At 36.8% G+C, this 24,637-nt stretch overlaps 1 protein-coding gene across 4 annotated transcripts in view; it reads right to left on the bottom strand.

Annotated features, from left to right (window-relative positions):
- LOC145662694 (dynein axonemal intermediate chain 7-like) overlaps nucleotides 1-24,637 on the bottom strand; it is a 450,989-nt gene that overhangs the window by 351,357 nt on the left and 74,995 nt on the right. For all 4 annotated transcript variants that reach the window (XM_081728534.1, XM_081728535.1, XM_081728531.1 and 1 more), the window contains exon 6: nucleotides 5,925-5,999. In XM_081728534.1, the coding sequence (XP_081584660.1) occupies nucleotides 5,925-5,999 (75 nt within the window). The remainder of the gene's footprint in view (nucleotides 1-5,924; nucleotides 6,000-24,637) is intronic.

Here is a 24,637-nt window from a genome sequence, read left to right as displayed (position 1 = left end):
ATTATAAGGTTCAAATTACAGACTTTTACGTCAATATTTCGTAAACAAGTACTTAATCAATGTGATGAGTGAATGAATGAACCGATATCTGCTTGGATAAAACAGTTTTTTACCCATTAAAAATTCCCATTGCACATTCTTCACATTTCAGACAAGTACTTAATCAATATGACGAGTGAATGAATGAACCGATATCTGCTTGGCTAAAAACAGTTTTTCACCCATAAAAAATTTCCCATAGCACATTCCTCACACTACGGTCCTTTTTCACACTCAAGTCATTATAAGGTGTCTTTATGCACAACTTCACGTCATTATCTCATTGGAAACTTGCAAGTCAATGTGATGAGTGAGTGAATGAACCGTTTTCTGCTTTGCTAAGGGCAGTTTTTCGCCCATGGAAAATTTCCCATAGCACATTCCTCACATTTGGGATTTTTTTACACTTAAGCAATTATAAGGTACCTTTAAGAAGAGTTTCACGTTTCTATCTCATTGAAAAGCATGTAATCAATTTGATGAGTGAGAGGACGAACCTATTTATATTTGGCTAAGGACAGGTTCTCACCAATAAAAAACTCCCATAGCACATTAATCACATTCGGACTTTTTCTGTACTCGAGTCATTATAGGGTGCTTCTATGCAAAGTTTCACGTCTGTATCTCAGTGGAAGTACCTAATCAATTTGATGATTCAGAGAATAAACCGATTTATGCTTGGTTAAGAACAGTTTTTCGCCCATAAAAACCAATAGCACATTCCTTAGATTTCTGACCTTTTCCATACTCAAGTCATTATAGGGTACCTTTATGCAAAGTTTCACGTTTCTATCTCATTGGGAAGTACCTAATCAATTTGATGAGTGAGTGAGTGAAACGATTTCTTGATTGGCTAAGGACAGTTTTTTGACTATAAAAACTTTCCCATTGCACATTTCTCAGATTTCGGACGTTTTCCATATTCAAGTTGTTATAGGGTACCTTCATGCAAAAGTTTCACGTTTCTATCTCGTTGGGAAGTACTAATCAATTTGATGACTGGGTGAGTGGAACGATTTCTTCCTTGGCTAAGGACAGTTTTTTGATTATGAAAACTTTCCCATAGCACATTTCTCAAATTTCGGACTTTTCCCATACTCAAGTCATTATAAGGTACCTTTGTGCAGAGTTTCACGTCTCTGTCTCATTGAGAAGTACCTAATCAATTTGATGAGTGAGTGAGTGAAACGATTTTTTTCCTGGCTAAGACAGTTTTTTGCACATAAAAAGTTTCCCAAAGCACATTCATCACATTCGGAATTTTTCTATACTCAACTCGTTATAGGGTACCTTATGAAAAGCCTCATGTCTCTATCTCATTGGAAAGTACCTCATCAATTTGATGAGTGAGTGAGTGAAGCGATTTTTTCCTGGCTAAGGACAGTTTTTTGACCATAAAAATTTCCCAAAGCACATTCCTCAGAATTAGGACGTTTTCCATACTCAAGTTGTAATAGGGACCTTTATGCAAAGTTTCATGCCTCTATCCCATTGGGAAGTACCTATTTAACTTGATGAGTGAGTGAGTGAATCGATTTCTTCCTTGTCTAATGTTTCAAGTTTTTATCTCATTGGGAAGTTTTCTGCCTATAAAAACTTTCCCGTAAAACATTCCTCAAATTTCGGACCTTTTCCATACTCAAGTCATTATAAGGTACCATTGTGCAGAGTTTCACGTCTCTGTCTCATTGAGAAGTACCTAATCAATTTGATGAGTAAGTGAGTGAATGATTTTTTTCCTCGCTAAGGTCAGTTTTTTGCACATAAAAAATTTCCCATAACACATTGCTCAAATTTCGGACCTTTTCCATAATCAAGTCGTTATAGGGTACCTTTATGCAAAGTTTCAAGTTTCCATCTCATTGGGAAATACCTAATCAATTTGATGAGTGACTGAGTGAAACGATTTCCTGCTTGGATAAGGACAGTTTTTTGGCCAGAAAAATTTCCCAGAACACATTCCTCAGATTTCGGACCTTTTCCATACTCAAGTCATTATAAGGTACCTTTGTGCAGAGTTTCACGTCTCTGTCTCATTGGGGAGTAACTAATCAATTTGATGAGTGACTGAGTGAAACGATTATTTTCCTGACTAAGGACAGTTTTTTGCACATAAAAAATTCCCATAGCACATTCCTCAGATTTCGGTCTTTTTCCATACTCAAGTTATTTTAGAATACCTTTATGCAAAGTTTCAATTTTTTTATCTCATTGGGAAGTACCTAATCAATTTGATGAGTGAGTGAGTGAAACGATTTTTTTCCTGGCTAAGGATAGTTTTTGCTCATAAAAAATGTACCATAGTACATTCCTCAGATTTCGGACTTTTTCCATACTCAAGTTGTTATAGAGTACCTTTATGTAAAGTTTCACGTTTCTGTCTCATTGGGAAGTACCTAATCAGTTTGATGAGTGAGTGAGTGAATCAATTTCTTGCTTGGCTGAGGACAGTTTTTTGCCTATAAAAACTTTTGCATAGGACATTCCCGAAATTTCGGACTTTTTCCATAGTCAAGTCATTATAAGGTACCTTTGCGCAGAGTTTCACGTTTCTGTCTCATTGGAAGTATCTAATCAACTTGATGATTGAGTCAGTGAGTCAGTGAGCCTGAAAACTGCATATTTCAGGGGTTAAGTACTCGAATATGGTTAAAGATAGGAATATGAGATTTGGCATATGAGTACATCTCTGAGATATCTCCTTTAATTCTAAATTTCATGTTTCTACCCTTAATAGAATCTTTTTACAAAGCCTCGAAATAGGCGATTTTAGCAAAAACTCTTTTTCGTGTATGATATGCAGGCCAGTTTTCATTTTCTTTGCGGAACTTGGCTGCTGTGCACTGCCGTGCATGTTGATCGTACGATAATATCCTGGAAGGTCTAAAACTTTGGTATATTTGTTTTGTAAAAATACTGGTTGAATATGAATATTAATATCTTGTACTTTGATCCTACTCCTGTTATAGATATTGGTTTTTTTGTTGTGTTTCTGAGAGTATGCACGCGCTCAGTTAAGTCTAGTTGGTAGTGATACCAGCTGTAGGAATATTGTATATTGAATCCTATGTTCATGGGTTCGAGTCCCACAAAGGCAGATGACATACACGGTCTGCAGAAAAGATGGTGATAGGCCTTACTCTTAAATATTCCGTTGGTTAGGCCTTACTCTTAAGGGTCTATAAATTTATTTGTTCCTTACAACCTTTGAATTTATCTGTTTCCAAGTAAGAGACAATTTTTCCCTATATGAGGGAAATATCCTACTCGAATCCAAACCTGGGGGCGCGGTGGCTCAGTGGTAGAGCGTTCACCTCCGGTGCTTGGAGTCCCTGGTTCGATCCCAGCTCGCGCGTGTGTGGACTTTGTGGTGGACAAACATCGTGCTCGTGGGTTTTCTCGGGGTTCTCCCGTTTCCTCCCACTATCTTCATTCCACCATTTCACTCATCTCTCATCATCACCGTCTCCTTTAGCCTAACCGGCATAACGTGGGACGTAAAACTTAAAGATTTCATTTTTTTCATTTTCATTTCGAAACCAAACCTATCCTTTTAAACTCAAACTTAGATAGCATCCTTATCTAACAGCCGAGTCTCTGATTGGCTATGATACGAGTAGATATTAACCCAGTTTCTGGATAGATATTGAAGGAACCTTTAGAAATTAAAGCGTACTGGAAGGCTTGTAAGTGAATACAAAGAAGGTTACATTCGCAACTCCGAAGTATTATGGAATTCTTAGCATAACTAGAGTTTATTTACTGATTATAATCTAAAGAGTAGGAACTATACCTCTAGAGGGAGCTATAATTTAATAACGTTGTTTTCGAGATCCAATATAGGTCTTGAATTAATCACCATTAGAGAGAAACGCAATTTCAACTGGAATTTTCTTAAGAAATATAGTTCTAAGTGGAAAGAACTCAAGGCTTTTTTTTAATTAACTAGAGATATTTCCGTGTTTTTTTAAATAACTATGCCCTAGACACAGCCATACCTAGACATTCTTTGGATTATTGAGATATTTAGCCATCTATTCCATTTTAAAATATGCAAGTCTGTTTTGTCTAAGACAGAATTCTTGCTTATGCATTTTTAGCGATTTCAGCGAGTTTTATGTAAGGCAAGTTGCCTAACCAGAAATTTAAGACTCTCGAGCAGTGCACAGTCACTTCAGATTGCTCGAAAAGTAGAAAGATAGATAGTGTCTCTGCGTGAGGACTAAAAGTGATTATACTTACTTTTGATCTTCATACACGTTAAGGAAGCAAGAGTATAATTAGAAATCTAATGAATATAGCGGACATACCAATATATAAAAGTATGTAGGTATTTGTTTTGCATGTATGCCCTTCAACATAGTAATTATTAGACCCTCCTTGATGATGTTCTCTGATGATAACCTCTTTCTATCAAATGTTGAGAATGTACATATGGATTTAAGTTTTTAAACTGTTAGAAAAGAATGATTAATCCTGTATGGAGACAGAAAACAGAAAAGAACTGTTATGATTAATTCTGTATGGAGAACGAGAGGCACCATGTTTACTTATTTATTTTTGTTTTAGTTTTAAAGTAAGTCAGCAACAGAACCAACGGAACACACTACATTTATAAAAGAAGATTATCGCTATCATTAACCTAGTACAAGATCTAAATTTTTATACTGTGAGTAATGCCATATGTAAAAATGACCGAAAAGGTTAAAGGGCTAAAGGTGTAATAGATACACACGGACTATCCTACCAAATTCCTACCTTAACAGGAAATACTGGTTCCCATTTAGAGTACTGAAGATTTCTGACTCAAAATCATTCATCTGAGCTTTTAACAAATAACAACCCTAGGGACTCTAACATTCTCTACTATGCCACCATTGAGACATTTGCCAACAAAGAGCTGCGAAGTGATCTCCTACGCGTCCTCACGCAGAACCTCTGCGCCAAAAATTAATATGATTTGAATGATAACCATTCGTATTTATAGGCAAGCGGCACCAAGGGATGCTTTGCCCTCCTTTACAAAAAGTCCATAGCTAAAAGAGGAAATCTTCCTGGCCGGAAAAAAAGAAACAATCTCCCCCTTCTATTAAAAAAAAACTGGCTTAGCTATATCTAAAAGACTAAACTGTTTTTTCCTAAAATAGCTAGAAGGAAATACCAACAATAATGTATCTTTACACATAACTAATGAGTATTTGAATCCCAAATTATTACGTACATTTTAACTCAGCAAGATATATTAACAAAATAGCATTTGATTATTCTCAAGAAATTTATTGAATTTCTATAATGCCTACTTTCATTTAGATGCATATGCTCATATTTCGAAGAATGTGGGACGTGAGGAAATTATCTCGAGTGCAATATGAAAAGCAACCATGACGCTGATGTTATTACTAGAAACTTACCTTAACATTTGATCAAACTTCAACCACAACGCACCACTGCACAACAAAATAACGAAGTGAATGTTTCGTGGTTACACTTTATACCACACGATGGCTAAACATATATCGAATCAGCTCCAACGAATTTGAACTAAATGGTTAAACGTTTACTGTATTGGATGAAAGTAATCAAAATTAATTCAAAAAGCAAGTGAATTGACAAACGCGGTAGTGGAGCTTAAAACGTTCAACCAAATTTCACTCATCAATCGATGTAAACAGTATTCTTTCACAGTAGCGTACGCAGGAATTTATTTCGGGAGGGGTCCAAACTCAATATGAATTGAAACTCTTCTTACAGTATGGCAATAACAATAAATGTTGAAATTTCCTATGTTGTAAACGTATACTTGCATTCATGACAGATCTTCCTCTCTTGCTCACGCAGCGATGACAAAAACTCATTTGTGTTATCTTTGACCATATTGAACTTACCGTGTACCAATCTTCTATAGATGTTTTCTTTGCCCCTTGTGGATCATCAATACACTCAGTTACGTTTCCCATCATCTGAAAAATTGAAGATTATAAGTATTACAATTATTTCCTCGTATTATTGAAGCTCAAAGTGTAGTTAAAAGTGAATAAAGAATACGTTTACAATAAACATAAAATTGGCAATTATATAATTACAACCATAGATTGTATCTTTAATTTCGTAGAAGGTGGATTTCGTTTGTCATTGGTACGGATTCATTGGTCTCGAAACGTAAGAAAAGCGTATTTAGAAAGTGAGTCAGAACGGTCTGTTCTCCAAGTGCATAAAAATGATTGTTGAATATTTTAGTAAATAAATTGTGCATGTAGAGAAAGAATTTTGAATAGGTGGGGAATAAAATATGTTCAAATAGTTTGGTGTTAAGCTGACATCAGACTGGTAGAGAAGTAAGTTTAAAAAGATAAATAATATTTTAATATAAACATTAAATGTGAAGATATACGATAGAAATCTTCAAATTATAGAAGTCACTCCCCGATGAAAAGGTAAGTGAGCATAAACAATAAAAATATAGTAACAGTGAATAAATCTTGTTACTCAGTAGTTTATAGGTAGTACATGAGTCTGGTACTCCTAACCTTCACATTGCTACTACAGATAACATCTTGTCAGAAAACGTGTTCAATAAAACGCAATGTAGGGTATATAGAATAGGAATGGTATTGTGAAGAGGGAAGTCACGGAATGAAAAATACAGAGACATCCAGTAGCTACCAGTAACTCAAAGACTGGAAGCATCCTAGGACAGCTGGATGAAGAAAGTCGTGAAAACTGATATAGAACATGGGGGAAAATATATAAACTACAAAAAAGCAATAAAAATGAACATGAAAAAGATGCAAAAATAAGAAAAATTAAGAAAGAAAAAGAATGAAAGGAAGAAATCAAATTGAATATAAATTTCAATAAATATTAATGAATGAATTATTATGATTTAATTGTGGCATCAGCTGTGAGGCTATTTATCCCCCTCACGGCAAGCCAAGGGCTGGCAGATAATGTGAATAAATACTTCAAAATACAACTTCAAAAAGGGTGTTGTGAAAATTCAAGTGTTATGAAAGAAGATATTAAAACGAAATAATAATAATAATAATAATAATAATAATAATAATAATAATAATAATAATAATAATAATAATAATAATAATAATAATAATAATAATAATGGTCCCAAAATACTCAAGAAAAAAATTCAATATGTAGGAAGAAAATCTACTCTACTTTTAAGAGTACAAGCAAACATACAGTCACTAAAGGCCTTATCATCCTCCTACATTAGTCTAAGTATTCCAGGCAGTTTCGAATATCCTTTAAAGTCTATTATTCTGGTCATCCTACTAGAATGTGCCAAATATTCTGCGACACAAAACAGACTTCAAAATACGAAACGTAAGTACGACACACTAAATGTAATGAGTAAGATGAGACTGCCCGCTTCACAATTGAGTCTCGGCATATCGGAAGCTAGTTCACGACGGCATCTGTCTATTGTTCAAAATAGCTTTAATGCGTTTGCCTTATTTTCATCAGTTTATTTCTATCCCATTTGTCACTTAAGAGTGTATTTATTGTACGAAACAGCTATTGTACGAAAATCAGAGCAAGGGAGAGTACTCAAATGCAACTCCTGACACTACAGCGTTCCTGGCTCTTTGTTGTCACGCTCATTTCGGCGAATGCCAACATGTCCAGTCACTCAGTAGAAAAGACAATCCTGTTGTTCAAGCGTTAGCCTCTCACGGAATGTTTTCCTCAAAGACGTGTTTATTGAAGGCATTTTTCAGGCTTTTTGTTACAATTTACTAGTCAATACAGGTAACCACACGACACCAAATTTTACTGACGTTAGAATTTCGAAATGGAGATATTTTTCACCTATGTGAGGTTCTGTGAAGTATGAAGCGTAACCAGATGTTTGACCGACGAAGAATGGCGATGATGATATTCTGGTCACTCTAGATTACCTAAATGATGTCGAACTGAACACGAGGACTATACTGAAAATTTTTGAGCTGGGATAAAAGTGAACAGCAACTCAATGAAGTGTCAGATCAAAAAAGAGGCAATAAAATTATCTGTAATGAGTGCAATAGATATGTGTATAAAGGGGACAGCAAATGTTTGTACAACCAAAGCCACTAGTATACCTGTCTTAAAATGATGTAAAATACTTAGAATCCAACACATGAAATGTTTTGTTCCAATAAATTTATGATTTTAAAATACCTTTTCTATCCTTTTCTATGTGTAATTTCAAAGTTGATAAGACAAAAACTCCTTTCTTTGTCGATATACATGACAAATGTTTGTTCTGTAATATAATTTCGAGAAAAATAAAACTGATAATCTGTGTCTATTTGTAATAACTCAAAATGTTTTCACCTTTTTGCCAGATTGTTCCTACGGTATTATTAACATATTTCTTCATAACATCAGATCAAGGTTTCGAAATAAATTTTCGTAATTGATTAACTTCTCAAAAAATGTATTGAGGTGTTTTATCAGTGAACAAAAAATGTCTAGAATGCCTCCTAACAGTGATTAATAGGAACAGCCTTAAAAGGGTTCAAATGGCTTTTAAAGAGAGTTATGACACTTCATACACTACAATTTACATATTTACATGCACCTTCTGTCCGTACACTCATTGGGCACATCAAAAGTTCAGGTAGGGTAAGAAATGCATTATTTCACACTATATTGACATGTATACAACAGTTACAAAGAAAAGGAATAAATAGATGAATAGGATAATAACTTTTTCATTTAAAAGCACAGATCACTAGAAGAAGCTGGAAATCATATTTGAATTTATTAATTTCATATATGTTAATTGTTAATTGTTTTCGTTGCTCATTTTATTGAAAAAAGTGAAGCAAGCCAATAGTTTTAATTTTATGCCGAGTTAGGCTGGTAAAGGCCAGGCCCATGACAGTCAAAGGGAATCCGGAAGTATACTGTTTTAGTTCATAACTTTCACTGCGAGAGCGAGAGCGATGTCGATAGTGTCGCTGCGTCTCGCATGCTAATACTCACTTGTTTAAGAATGTGTCCATCTTTTTCTGATAAGAACCGATTCCAAGATAAATCTTTTGGTGAGAAGTAATATTTGTATATCTTGAGCCGTCTTGTCTCAATGTGTTTACAATTGATTTCATATTTATACTTAAATATCCGCTTATTTTATAATATGTTGCTTGTTGTATTATGTATGTGACATTCTTTAAAGCAGTATGGATGACTTGCGGCTGTGTCATTACCGATTGGAAAGAAGTGCTGCTACATGTTTTAGTATTTTCCAGAAAATAGGTTTGTTACATTATAACATTATAGGGTAAATAGTTAAAAGTTTCAGTGTTCGAATATCAATATTCACAAATAATAGTTTTACTAACTTTTATCTAAAATTAAAATTTTGTTGGATTTAGGTTCTGTGTGTTTAACGAAGTAATTGAGTAGCAAAGATACACGTAGGCCTATATATGTCTGACTGAACTTTTTTCGTTATATATACATAAATTTAGCAATACTTAACATGTTTGTATAAGAGCAGAGTTAGAGATAAGTGTAAATTTAACCAAAAAAAAGCTGTGGAACTACAAAATGAGTCCTGTTACACCTTCATGTACAGATTAAGAATAGGTGAACCAATCTAAAATCTTCGTTTAGTTGAATTATACTTTAGTGTCCCTTTCAGTACTGGGATTGAGTATAGCCCGCTCCCCCCAGTGATTTTTAACGAATCATAGTGATTCTAACGATTCATATTAGTTCATAATGAATCGGAATCGCATGTTATAAAGATGTAAGATGTAAATCTTGTGATAAGGAAGCTTTAGTATAAGTAGTAGTAGTAGCGGTAGTAGTAATAGTAGTAGTAGTAGTAGTGGTAGTAGTAGTAGTAGTAGTAGTAGTAGTATTTAATAGCAATAGTAGTAGTAGTAGTACTAGTAGTAGGAACGGGTTAGAAGTTCCGCAGGGGTTGGTTGGGTTCTGTTCTCTATATAAGTACGATAGAAGTAGTAGAAGTAGTACTACTATTACCGGTAGTAGTAATAGTAGTAGTAGTGATAATAATAATAATAGTAGTAGTAGTAGTGTAGTAGTAGTAGTGACTCTACCAGTTCCGGTGACAAAGAACTGGGGGGAGCGTGCTATACACAAACCCATTACTGAAACTATATGAGATTCAGACCTTCAATTTAAGGTGGAATTTGAACCAACGTAATGCGTTTATATTTCAATGTACTTCCTGGAAGATTAGGATTCGATTTCAGGCGGGAGCTCATGTGGTTTGGATTCCACGTTAATCAATATGTCAACGTCTCATGTAGCCTCGCTGCTGCACGGGAGTTAAGCAGAATATCAACTCAACTCATTGAATGTACTTCTATCGCAAGTCGAACCGAGGAACATGTGCACTAAAGGTGTGCATGTGAGCCATTTGACCAGTGAAGAAGGCATATAAAAAGTAATTACATATATACCCTGCGTTTGATTAAACTGTATTGTTAGTACCTTGAGAAGTTGCATTTTATAACGGCAAGTTTGAATTGGGAGCACAATTATTATTGCTGCAAATGCATTTTCTGGGCAAAATGACTCATATTGTCTAGAATAGGGATGGCCACAAAGTTCCGGTTCCGCGATTAACCGGTTCTCGGATATCCGGTTTTCAGATCCGGTTCCGGACATGGATCCGAAAACCCGGATCTAGAACCGGATCATAGGAACCGGTTCCAGACCTGGATCCATAACCCGGTTCCAGAACCGGATCTTAGAAACTGGTTCCAGACCTGGATCCAAAAACCCGGTTCCAGAACCGGATCTTGGGAACGGGTTTCAGATCTGGATCTGAAAACCCGGTTCCAGACCTTGATCTGAAAGCCTCCAAAGACCCGTAAAACCCCCAAAGGAGGCACAGAGTTCACCTTCAAAACACTGCAAAGAGGACCAAGAGCTTGTGCCCTCCCCGCCCAGACCCGCTTGTGCTCGCACAAAAAAAGTTTGGTCCACCAGTGGGTGTTTAGCCAAATGAGTTGGCCAGTTTGCCTATTTAGCCAATCAGTTTGCCAGTTACCCAGTTTATTTAGCTAAATATAACAAGCGGCCGCCGCCTGGGCGCCTGCCTGTCAAAAAAAAAAATGAAATGAAATCTTTGAGTTTTACGTCCCATGGTTATGCCGGTTAGGCTAAAGGAGCGGTGGTGATGAGTAATGAATGTAATGGTGGAATGAAGAAAGTGGAGGAAACGGGAGAACCCCAAGGAAACCACGCACACGGTGTTTGTCCATCACAAAGGCGCCTGCCTGTCGATTCCATCATTTCATCTAGCACACTGTTCACAGCCTGCCAGCAGCTCGGGTTTAGCGTAGGGATGGTCACAAATTTTCGGTTCCACGGAACCGGTTCTGCGAGGAACCGGTTCTTGAAGATCTGATTTTCAGAACTGGTTCTGACCTGGATTTAAAGAACCGGTTCCGGACCTGGATCCGAAGAACCAGTTCCAGACCTGGATCCGAAAAACCGGTTCCGGAACCGGATCTGTTCAGACCCGAAAACCGGTTCCGCCAGGAACCGGTTCTGGCTATCCCTTGTCTAGAAGCAATCGTACTGCTGGAGTGTTGTAAATTAGCATAGGGAAATTAGAGGTAATATACTATTTATATGCCCCGGGCGCCGGATTGGAAAGTCGCAAAATTGGGCAAATATTTGGGACAGTGGTTTGGTTTGATTGGTCAGGGAGGATCTAAGGCGAGTTCTTGCCCCGGGAGTCAACTAGCGTATTTCCGTCGCTGCGTGGCTTGTACACGTGATTCTAGCCGCGGGTTGTGAACTTCCGCTCTCTTGTCGAAACACCTATTTGTTACACACACAATAATATTATCATTCTATCACCGGTGTGAACATTATAGCCTTCAGCTCATTTCTTTTTGAACACTCCTTATATATAATTTACGCATATGTCATACCTGTAAGGTAAGGGGAAACGAAGAATTACAGCAATCAAAAGTCATTTCCTAAGACAGAAGACGTTCTGTTTCTCTCTGAGCATTATTTATCTTCAAGTATGACCTAGTACTGAAAGAGCACATGGAACATAAAACCGGTACCTATAATGGTTATATGACAGTACTGTCAAGAAGTGAGAGAATTGTTGCTTTAGCTTGGTACTAATGGAGGTTACGTGAAATGCAAAAAGTTGATTTAAAAAAAGTGTGCAAAAACAAGTACAGATAGAACTAATGCTTACAAATTAGGTTAGATAAACTTATGTATTTTAAACAAAATTTAGTGTAAATAACGCATGTTCTCTGACAGGAGTCCTAAGTCTTCGTGTTATTTGTTAGGGATCGGGCTTTGCATGTTTCCAGCTAGTTCACGGAAACAATCCACTCGTTCAAGCAACTTAATGAAGAAATATAACTACTACTTAATTAATTTGAAACGAATTTTGTTTTTAAAAAACATAGTATTCATCAGGCTTTGAAAAACAAAATCCACATGAGTCCTTGTGGGTATTTTTGGTTTAAATTGATTTTGTGAAAGTTTCTTTGCGACGGTAATGTTAAAATGTGAATCTGTAATATCATATACAATAACTTGTTTCGGGGAATGAGTGGTTCAGTAGTACATCTCTCACCTGTGGCGCATGGGGTATTTGGCTCGATCCAGCCCAGCCAAATGGACTTTGCAGTGGACAAACATCATGCTTATGGCTTTTCTCGGTAATCTCCCGTTTTGTCATTCCACTATCATCCACCGTCTCTTTTAGCCTTGATGGATAATTATGCAAAATTAAATTGAAAAAGATCTTCAGCTCACGAGCTGGAGTAGTAGGTAGCGAACGCACTTTTGTTGCACCGCTAGGAGTTCTTGGTCAGATTCCTGGTTGTACGGATTCAAGAACTATCAGTTCACGTCTGATATAATTTTAGTGCTAGAAAAATAACAGACAAATTCTGACCAAAGCATATATTAACTAATAAATAATAGCGTTACAGTTTCGGCAAATTAACTTTGCTTTCATCAGACACATTATGAAATACAATTTCTAAGATTACAGCTTATATACTTTTAAAATGAGAGGAGGTATTCCATGAACCAATCATATTCGTCCTTTCCTTTAGCAATTTTTAATTAATACAAATGCAACTTTTAATGATCAACTTTCACTTGAGAGCTAAACTTTTAATTGGCACACCTGTGTATGAATAACTTTCACTTTTGAAAAAGTGTATATAAGCTGTAATATAAGAAGTATATATATGTATATATATAAGAAGTATATAAGAAGTAATTTAAGAAGTATATAAGCTGTAATCTTAGAAATTGTATTTCATAATGTGTCTGATGAAGGCAAAGTTAATTTGCCGAAACTGTAACGCTATTATTTATTAGTTAATATATGCTTTGGTCAGAATTTGTCTGTTATTTTATACAAGAAGTTCCAAAGCTAGAATGAGTGGCATTCTGCTAGAAAAAGAACTGAAACTTCAACAAATAAATGCAAGACTGTTTTCTGTTTACTGATAGAAGAGGCTTCAAGATGCTGGTGATGTGTTAGGGGAAACTTTTATGAAGAGCAATAGAATAGCAGTGTGCAGCGATCTGAACAGACAGTGATAGTGTAAAATAGTTAGCCTCTTATTTCCAATGAGGCCAAATTGTTGGTGTAACGAAAGTGCTATATGTGTTGAGTGTATTGTGAAGGTCAGTGCCTAAGATTATTACTGCCAACAAAACTCACGGCAAAAACACGTTAGCGAAAAAGAACAGATGTTGGAATGAAGCCCCCTGTTACAGGCACTGCCGAACATTAAAGCTGATTGTCACTTAGAACTGTCGTTCGACTGTGATGAAAGTGACCCAAGGCTGTGAGCACCAGTTCTCACAGCCTATATCGAAACCATTCCGCCCCGAATTGCATGATAGGGACATAATGTGTTTGTTGCACAACTGAAACTGTTGATAAGGGACCATAAAGCTTTAGCACACGCCTATGTTGACGCGAATATGCAGCATTGACTGCTGATGTCTGGAAACGTGTGATATGGTTGGATGAGTCTTCGTTCATTATATTTCAAATCACGATCGTGTTTATGTGGTCAGACACCAGAGAAGCGTATAATATGCAGTGTCTCCACCCAACCATGAAACATGGTGGACACTTTGTGACCATGTGGGAGGCAATATCTTGGCTTTTATGGGGTTCTATGTTGACGCTTACCGGTCTCGCCCTTGCTGTGATTATGATCCGATTTTGGGGGACCGTTTGTATCCTATGAGTGGGATGGTGTTTCCGGTCAATTATGCCATATTCCAGGATGATAATGCGCCCATTCATACAGCTGAAGCTGTTGTGTCGTGATTTGAGGAACATGTAGATGAAATTGAACAATACCCCTGGCCCGCCGAATAATGGAATAATACCGTCGGACGTAGAGAGAACTACACGCAGAATGATGCAGTATTCCACTCTTGCTAATCACCTCATCTATGACTCCATTAAGTCACATCAGAGCTGTTCTAAGGACGAAAAGTAGTGCAGCCCTATAGTAATCTAGTAAATTACATTTTTTCAGGTGTTCCATTGAATTGATACGTATCTGTATATCAGTATTCCTTTGTCATCAAGCGCGTACACAACTTCAAGACGGGAGACCCGGGTTCCACTCCCGGTGAGCTCATGTGGTTCTAATTCCATGTTAAGCAGTGGTGCATGTCTCATATTGAATAGATGTTGAAAGGGACATTATGCCCTGATCCAACCAACGAAATAACATAGTAAATATTATTCATCAAATATAAAAACATGTACTAACCCAGAGTGCAAAATTTCAAAATCAGATGCACTCGACAATCGAAAAATGATGGTCGCCAGTATCTCTTATTTACAAATTATGAGAGCCCCCCTCCCCCCACGGCCTTTGGTTTGAGAAAGAGACAATTAGATTCAGTATAATCAATTTTGAATTGGACAATTCATATACATGTTAAAAAGTATCTTAAGACTGCACTTTTGTGTAACGTTCTCTTTGTACTGAAGTACCAGTTGTCGATTGCAGTGATAACGGTATCTCATGCAAATATCAATTTTTTAAAAATGTTTTACTTTACACCGCTTGACTCATCAAAAGGGCCCGGGTCAAAATTGTTCCGCGACAAATGGACCCTAGTCAAATGGGAATTGCGTCAAACGGGCCCCGGTCAAGAGGGGCCCAAATAAAAAAGACCCGAGTCAAACGGCCCCGCGTCAAAAGTGCCCTTATCAAAAGGTCTCCGCAACAAAAGGACCAAATCAAAACGCTCCTCATCAAAAGGACCCGGGTCCAAAGAGTTCCACGACAAAAGGGTCCGCTTCAAAAGGGCACGAGTCAAACCAGCCCCGCGTCGAAAGGGCCCAGGTAAAATGACTCCGCGAAGAAAGGGTCCGAGTCATAAGGGCGCTGCGTCAAAAGGGCCCGAGTCGAAGGGGAACTGCATCAAACGGACCTGGGTCAAAAGGGGCCCCGCTACCAAAGGACACGAATAAAAACGACCATGAGTCTACGGCACTGGTTGAAAGGGCCCTGCATCAAAAAGGCACAAGTCAGAAATGGCCCGGGTCAAAAGGGCCCGGTAAATAGGTTCCACGAGTAAAAAGCTTGAGATCAAAGCAAGAGTGGAGATGAGGCATGCACAAGAGGATAGTGTCCCCTTAGTAAATTAAAGTGTTTGTGAAAAGAAGGAAAAATATCTGTGGTTATTAGTAACAAATAGGAAAATTGAATGGTGATATTAGTTTTGTTTGCTTGTTGATTGTTCTGCAACAATCGCTATAGGTTAAGTCGTTCTCCATGAAAGTTTGCTTGCACTCTCGTATTTCGAAGTTGGTTTTCTCGTGACATAGCCCAATCCAACTTTATCTATTGTTGACTTTCCACTTAGTTCTAAAATTCCATTTTTACCCCTGGATCAAAGTATAGTATAAAAATATTCTGTGAAAAAGATTAGATTAATTTTACTGTGAGAAGACATGTGGATCTATATACAGGGTTAGTGAAAAGTATTGGGACAGAACAATATAGAGGACATGCGTGGAGGGAGGAAAAATAAATGTTACATACAATTGGTATTATTGCAAAAACTGCATTGATTTGGATTGTGGTCACCATGGAAAGTATCTCGAATTCGTGTATTCAAGCCTACGCATATCACACAATATTGTTTTAAATGTAAAAGGTTATGATTTTACACTTCACAATGAGAATGTGAATCATTTTTGACACATCATCTGTTTGAGAAAGTGTGCTATGTTTAACATATGTATGTAGTAGAAAAATGTATCATGATAGGGCAGTAACAAAGAGACGCACAGATGGAGGAAAAGGAAATGTTACAATTTGGCATTGGTGTAGAAACTGCGTTAAATGATTTAGTGTACATCATGGCAGCCATCTTGAATGCCGCATATTGTATACCAAACAATATTTTTAAATAGAAAGAGGTATGTTTGTCACATAAATTGATGCTAGAATCTTCCTACAAACTACATTTATCGTCCGTTTCAAAAGCATCGGAGTCTACGTTTATTATTTCCGAAAACACGCCACTATCATAAGAACCACGTCTTGTCGCGATGGTATTCATAACCAAAAGCTCAACTAAAAAGAGGAAGTGAATCCTAAGCAAACTACAAGGATGTTGAAACAGTCATACAAACTTCCACTGGCTAATAGAAAAAGGAAAAGAAATATAGTTACATGTTTTTGCCTTTTGAGTACTCATTTCTTTTTAGGGCATATATACTTGACACAGCATGTCAATTAAATTACACAATACGTGACCTGTGCGCATGAAGGTGAAAAATATTCGTGAAAAGTAAACAGGAGGTACTAGTTGCATGCTGCACTTGGTTTCTAACAGTCAACTGCGTGTTCTACTGCCGGAACTGACCTTGATAGGTGCGCCTTTACTGGACGCGTTGTAACAAGAGGGCAACTATAATTACCCATGGGTCTCTTGCAGCTATACAGCGAGCTGTGTGCGTTCTGTGCAGGGGCGAATCCAGGGGGGGCTATCGCCCCCCAGAAGAGGAAAATTTCTTATTTTATATATAAATAAAACCCATCCCAAAGTTTGGAACCCTTAAAAGTAGGAGTATGACAACCCCCCAGAAGTCGGTCCTGGATCCGCCCCTGTTCATAGTCAACGTAAGGTATATATGCATGTTCAGTATCTTACGTCAGAATACATAGTTTGTTGAACGTTACTCCGCAATTTACTTAATGAACATTGTAGGTTTTATTTGTTTTTTTTTTTTTTTTAGCATGAAAGAAACACATGGGTTTATCTCACATTTTGCTTAGATAGCCGCTTGAAAGTGGTACGTACTAGTCATATACTATTTATGGAGACATTCGTGACGGGATTTACGTTCATTCATTGATTTAGTTCAACAAGTGATCTCTCTCCTGCTAGTTTCGATTTCAAAAATTCTTCAAATAATGTATGCCTGTTTAGAGGACTGTATCTTTAGTGTTCATGGTTCTGGAGTTCAAGTCCTAGAGGGAGCGTCGAATTTTCGATGTAGATTCAGCATTGAGAGGCAATTGGGGAACTATGATTAAAAGAGGTAGTGATATCTGTGGCCTATTTCTCAAAATTACTAGTCTAATACTTTACAAGCTATAAAAGATACGACTCTGGATTTCACAAGTTCTTGCAATTTCTGTTTCTCAAAGCTTTAGGACTTGTGAACAGGCAAGGGCGGATCCAGGGGGACGATTGGGGCAAAGATGAAACTTTATTTTATATATAAATAAAAGCCATCCCAGAGTTTGGAGCTCTTAAAAGTAGATCTAAGTAGCAGTATTACAACCCACCGCCCCCCCCAGAAGTCCGTTCTCGATCCGCCCCTGGTTCTTTGTAACTTCCTCTCTGCTCCTGGCTGTGTTTGCGAAAATATTGTTTGCTTTCCATGCTTTGGGGTAAGGGGTAAGACACCTTTGCACACCTTGGGAGAGTGGGAGGGAGTAACATAAAATGATCGATAGACGACCGATGTTAATATAGAGTTCATAGTTTCAAGCAGTGGCATATACTAGTTTGAAGGCATACGAGTTTTAGTTACTCCACTGTTTATATCTCTTTCTTTCTCTTCTCTTGACGTCATGTCTGGAGATGAATGTTCTGACTAATAGGCTACAGCGAGGAAAGGCGATATAGGCTATCAATGATAAATGTTATGACTTTTAACTTAATATATATAGAGAATAAAACGAAAAACTCTATAACGGTCTCTTGCCCCTCCCAGTTGGAAAAAGTCCTGCGGGCATTAGTGATTATGATATAGCTTAGTTACCGTATTATATTGTTCTATACACGGAATAAACACTTATCTTTTTTTATAATAATAAGAACCTTTTTTATATTTATTATGGCCAAACGTTTAATGACAGCAAAACGTATTCACGTTCAGCGTAATCAGTTTCCATTCTCAAATAATTACAGTGAGGAAAATTAAATAATTCACGCACAGATTTAGGACTTAAAAAAGTGTCCTCCGCACATGTCGTTGTAAATTCCTAGAGTTAAAAGCGCTAGTAGCAGTAATTAGCTCAGTCGGTCCCTATAGTATATTAGTGAATTACATACATCTTACAGACGTATCTCTTTCTTTCCCTTCTATTTACATCATGTCTAGAGATTAATGAAGGGACAAATAAGCTGCAGAGGCAATTTTATAAAAGTAAAATGATCTACGCAATCAGTGACAGATGTGGTGTTTAACTTAACATACAAATTGAAAAACTGAGAATAGAAATCTTTTCAGAGATGACAGTGCACTGATGCTTCAAATCTGTCTTTACTCCCTATACTTACGTTATTTCCTTAGTCAAAAACTCTTCAAAATTAATCAAAAATTCTTATGCAAGCCAGGGGCGGATCCAGGAAGGGACCGTTCCCCCTCAGAAGAGGAAACTTTCTTATTTTATATATATAAATAAAACCCATCCCAAAGTTTGAAGCCCTTAAAAGTAGCAGCATGACAACCCACCGCCCCCCCAGAAATCGGTCCTGGATCCGCCCCTGATGCAAGTTTCCCTTCCTTAGAGTACTGCGCGGTCACATACCCGTCACGGCGATGTAAACGCACTTTTGGCGATGAGGTTAAAAACATTATGCTTTTTAATCTCTTTCTTAAAATCAGTTTTAAGTGAAATATATTGAAGTCTTTGGTTCATTATCCACCGGGATGTACTGTGATTTATCAGAAAAGAGGGGGCAATAGAATTTCGAAGTAGGGGAGTTGAGACTCGGACTATGGTCTGCGGTTTACTGTTACGGTGAAAGTGATATTTAAAAGTTTGTGTGTTTATGATCCAGGACTAGTTGAGTAGTGAATTAGTTATCGCACCGGCACGATAAGATGGATACTATTTTCAATTCCTATCCTAGTCCCATATGTTTCTTTTGTTTTATTTTGTTGGCACATAATTATCCACCAAAACTAAATATTGAAAGCTGGATTATTTGCAATGGGAAGTTACCAATTACCCTTTTTATTGCGTCTGGAATTAAATTTTAGTATTTAAAACGATTTCGAAAAACGCTGTTATCTTCATCACTAGATTTCGTTCACTTCCTCGCAATTAATTTCTTTCAACAAGTATTGAAATCTAGAGTTGAAATTGGCTTGCCTGTTGGTCTATTCGATAACGTGATGAGTACTGTGTTCTATTCCCATGGAAAAGATTTGAAACTTGAACACATTATGTTGGTTCGGTTTTCACCTTCCAATGTAGGTCTACGCCTCATATAGCTAAGGTGCTGAAAAGGATAAATAATTCCAACATATACCAAACTACACACTACTGGTTGTAAGTACAGAATATAATTACCATACACCCATATATCACTATTTCAGTTCTGATGTGACTGATTGAATTTTGATAACTGTAGAGTATGGACTGAAGTTTAATGTTCTATTTTCTATTTAGTCTTCTGCTACGGCAGCAGATATTTGCCACCTGACTATAAGCTTCTGTATTCTGGAAGCACATGATTTTTCTTTACCAGTCCCTGAAATTTCGTTATAATTCTAGATCTTCAAGTTAAACTCTTCCGAAGAATTGTAATGAAATACGCTTATTATCGAGATGAGCCGAGACTTTTACCCGTTATTCCTGTTGGTAGAGGGCTCTTCTGTCCAATAAGATTTACTTCATTGAATCAAATATGTAGAAGTTAGGCGAAGACAAGTTAAGTCTGTATGACTGGTGTGACCATCTCCTATGGAATTGCTTTAGAGTGCGTTTGTTTCATCTTGGGACGCTTCCCGCCTATAGGGTGGATCTGTTTGCAAACGCATTGTTGCCACGCCACGGTTAAGTTGACAGTTACAATACGCTAAGAAACACAGCAAAACGCGACACCACTTACAAATCACAGTAACACACCTTTTCGCCTGTGGCAACTGAGCACTTCAAATACCCGCCAAACAGCAATGACCTCATTTGATGAGCTGACTGACAACTAACGTCACGTACACGACAAAAGCAATAAGACGTCTATTGGATTAAAACGTTCACTTGAGTGCTAGAAGAAAATACTTTAAAGGAAAACCAAGTGCACTGGCGGGAAGTATGAAAAGATAAAACAAACGTACTGTAATATTTCACAACGTTTTGGCTACTATATGTCGACAGCTGGTTAATCGTTCCGGTAATTTGAATGACATAATGAGAGAATTGCTTATACTTGAACCTTCCAACACCAGATGTATGTTCACTTTGAACTAGTTATTAAAGTCTATAACAGATGTGTTTGGGCTATATGGATAATTAAGAGACGCGCCTCATAGCATACATAAGTAGATATGAATGTCCTTAATTACTTTCTGTCAATACTAAGTTCAATAGAATGAGTCAAAAGTGGTTAAACACCCTCATAATCTCGAATAGAGTTACTTTGTGTGATGAGGTTAAAATAAAAAATAGCGAATATTGGCTAATCTTATATTTTAAGATTATAATGATTTTAGAAATGACAGGTTACCATAATCGAATTCCACGAAGTAATTTAAATACATATATATCTCATTCTCTTTTTTATCTCTTTGTTATCTCATTTATTTTTATTAGCTCTTTATTTTGACAGGTATCAGAAGTGAACAGAAGCATTAAGCTTATACAGAAACCTGAACATTAATTGGGTGGAATAAACGTCATAGCTCTTATTTCTGCATTTGAGAGAATGCGATGAGTCACAAATACCTTATTTTTTGGTTCTCGCTCACGTGAAGGAAACAAGAACCATAACTGTTCTGTTGTTACTCCTAGAAGCTTTTAAGTCTTCACGTCCTTGTATCACATAGTGACAACAATGTGAATGTCAGTATTAATGCTCGCAGTCACTACACTCTTCAGGATTTGAACCAGTGTTTCCGATTCAACTACGCTATGTGCGAAATAGAAGGAAATCGGCTGTCTCCACCTACTTCACAGTCCCTTAATCATGAATAGAAGACGCGAGTATCTGTACAGTCTGTACGACAGAAGCAGTCATTATTGACAAAATATAATATTCTTTATTTTATGTATGAAATCTGTAACCGGTATTAATCATTTATCGTTAGATTGCAAGCCTATTTCTACCATTATACAAGTTTGTAGATACAGTAGGTGCATGTATTCTCTTTGTTACTGCTTACAAAACTAAGCGTAATGGGCTTTACCCCATATGAATGATATTCTTATTTAGCTATTGACGTGGAAACCAGGAACTAGCAAGAAGGTAGCTCCAGATAATTAACTCGAAGAGCTATAGGTCTACTTTGAATGTTAATCTGACTGTGTACCAGAATATTGCTAGACTTATGACTCATCAAAAAATTAAGAACAAAAAGTAATTATTGGTTTATACATTTTTGTTACCGTTGCCTCTAATGGAAATTGATGGTTTGCTTTCTTTCGTGTTTATTTCCATGATTTTCTATCCTTTACTGAGTTAAAAAGTGTGTAATATTTTGTACGCTATACATCTTATAAATATTTGAGTATACACATTTGTTTGTGAAATGTACAGATTTGTATCCTATTTAATGGGATCTGTATTTGTATTGCAATCTTATTTCCACTTTGAAATTATCAGTGTTTAAATGGATGTTGTGGAAAACGTGGACAATTTTATAAAGTTTTTGTATCTGTAAATTGAAGAATGAAAAATAAAAGAAAGAATAAGGCGGAGATAGTAAAATTAAGACTGCTCTTTTAAGTTGCATTGTTATTGTGTAATAAGTGCATAGTACTAATGTTAAATAAAAGGAACTGCAGTAATTATGGTTCTTATTTACAATCGTCAATTTCTCCTAAGCATGATTTACTTCCGTTATACAAATATTAGAGCTCCATCACTACGGGGTCAGGAGCTTCATTCCATGATAATATTCACAGAATTTGAGGATTCCAAAGCAACGCAAAAGTAATTATTACATCTATGTAGATTTTCCCAAGTTGAATATTATCTTAATTTATTCTGGCAGAAATGTCAACCTTTTAGTTATGGAACAGCAAGGAAGGAGTGACTGTTTTAGGTGAGACTGAAATTCAGGTAAGTTTTTTTTTTAATGCTCGCCAAGGCATGCAATCATGATGAGATGGGTGATAATGGTGAGGAAACGGGAGAACCCTGAGAACATTCAAGCACGCGGTGTTTGTCCACTACAATGTTAACTCGGCGCGAACTGGAATCGAACCAGAGACCCATGCACTAGACGTGAACGCTTTACCATCGCGCTTCCCGGTAAAGTTTTCAACACAACATGTTTAAGCAAGCTTTGTTAGGAAATTTATTGATTTCTTACTTAGGGAGAAAGGATAAAAAAATCTACAACGATTATTTTTTAAGAAAACACAGAAATTTAAAGTAAATAAACAGTCCTGCGAGCTGGGAATGTAAAGACCACTGGCGCAAATCCCGGGGAAATGAGGGGGATATGTCCCCTCCAACCTTAAAACTGGGGGGAACTGTTCCCCAATAATCTGATTTGAAATGTGTTTTTCGGTGAGAAATGTGATGATTTGTGTCCGATTGCCACAAAGGAAAGTGCAATGAAATTGATGTCCCCCCAGAATAAACCTCAAATCTGCCCGCCTCCCAATGTTGAAGACAACTCTGCTCCCCTGATCCTCCACAGCATTGTTTTTCAACCTCATAAATATTTTGAACATCGCTTAGAAAAAAATATGGGAATGGTCTTTCCCGCCCCACCCACCCAATATTGAAGACAGATTTGCACCGCTGGTAAAAACACCTGTATTATCTGCAAGAAGGGCAATACAATGCACTCAAACAAGATATAAGAGAATTTTAAATGAAATTTTAATAAATGTATATAGTTAGAACTATAGTATTAATAGTTACCTAACATTAATTAAAGTTAAATAGCTATATTTACCTTCTAGCAGCCTTAATTTGGAAATTTTTAGCTTTACTATATGATTCCGATCGAAAGCGTGTTAGTATTATATTTTAACTGTGTTATTGTGCATATATATAACTTTATTTATTAAGAAATTGGGGGAAAAGGTTTGATTTTTCTTTCACTGTATCTCTTGTAGGTACGAAATCAATGAATTTAGAACAATGAAAATGTGAGAGTACAAGAGGTCGTATTCCGGTCTATAGCTTACTGTATCGGTATACTGTCCAGACTAACGCTAATTCAATGTTCAGGACAGAGAAGGGCCAATGGGGGAGGAACTGGAATTGTATGATAGCTCACCGGCATTATAAGAGTAGAGGAAAGATTCGATTGCCAAACAAGTCTAGCATTTTTTTCTCTTTGAATTTTATTGAGTTCGTACTTAAAGCATACAGTGAAAAAAGAGTGTCTTCAATTTCTAAATTATACGAATATGGTACACAATAACCACATTTCAACTCTTATTAATATGACCTTCGATTAAAATAGTCGGATGAATAAAGATAGGAAATTAGGACTACTAGAAGGACATCATATTTGCATTTTGAATTTAATGGCAAATATTATTTATAAACTACGTCAAGGTGCTGTATGGATACACTGTTAATGTTGGTAACTAGTCTATGCCTATGGATCTACTGCTTATATTGGTGAATTCTTTAGATGGATAGTTACACTGCTGGTGAGTAGTTACATTATCCTGCCAGCGAGAGTTAGATGTCACTGCAAGCGCGACGAACTTGATACGCTTGTTTTTCCACGTAGTTACCAATCTTGCCGTTAGGCTATGTGATCTGTGGTAAAGGCTAAGCAAGATGTTTTTCAACCTAAATATTAGTGATCAAGTACAACCCAGATATTTCTTCAAGGAAATGAATCAAGTAAATTCTATCTTAATATACCTTAAACGATTCTTTAGGCAATAACTAAAGATATTTGTAAATTCATGAAAACAAGTTCCTGTGCTGTTGCAGAATATCTAAAAGGAAGGATGTGACATCAAATCGTTGAATACCTTGAAACAAAACAGGAAAGACGGCAACCAAATGTATGAACGAGGGTTGCATCTCGAGACTTGGAATCTTGGGCAGTCATTTTTTCTCGAAATTCAGTTATCTGTAGTTACTTATTGATTAGTAACTTGTTTTGGTTTAGAGAATAAACTGTTATTCGTGC

The sequence above is a fragment of the Thermobia domestica genome, chromosome 10 (genome assembly GCF_964235325.1).
Source record: "Thermobia domestica chromosome 10, izTheDome1.hap1.1, whole genome shotgun sequence".
NCBI classification, from domain to species: Eukaryota; Metazoa; Arthropoda; class Insecta; order Zygentoma; family Lepismatidae; genus Thermobia; species Thermobia domestica.
The sequence above is the reverse complement of the archived record's forward strand: the minus strand, read 5'-3'. Positions and strand labels throughout refer to the sequence as shown.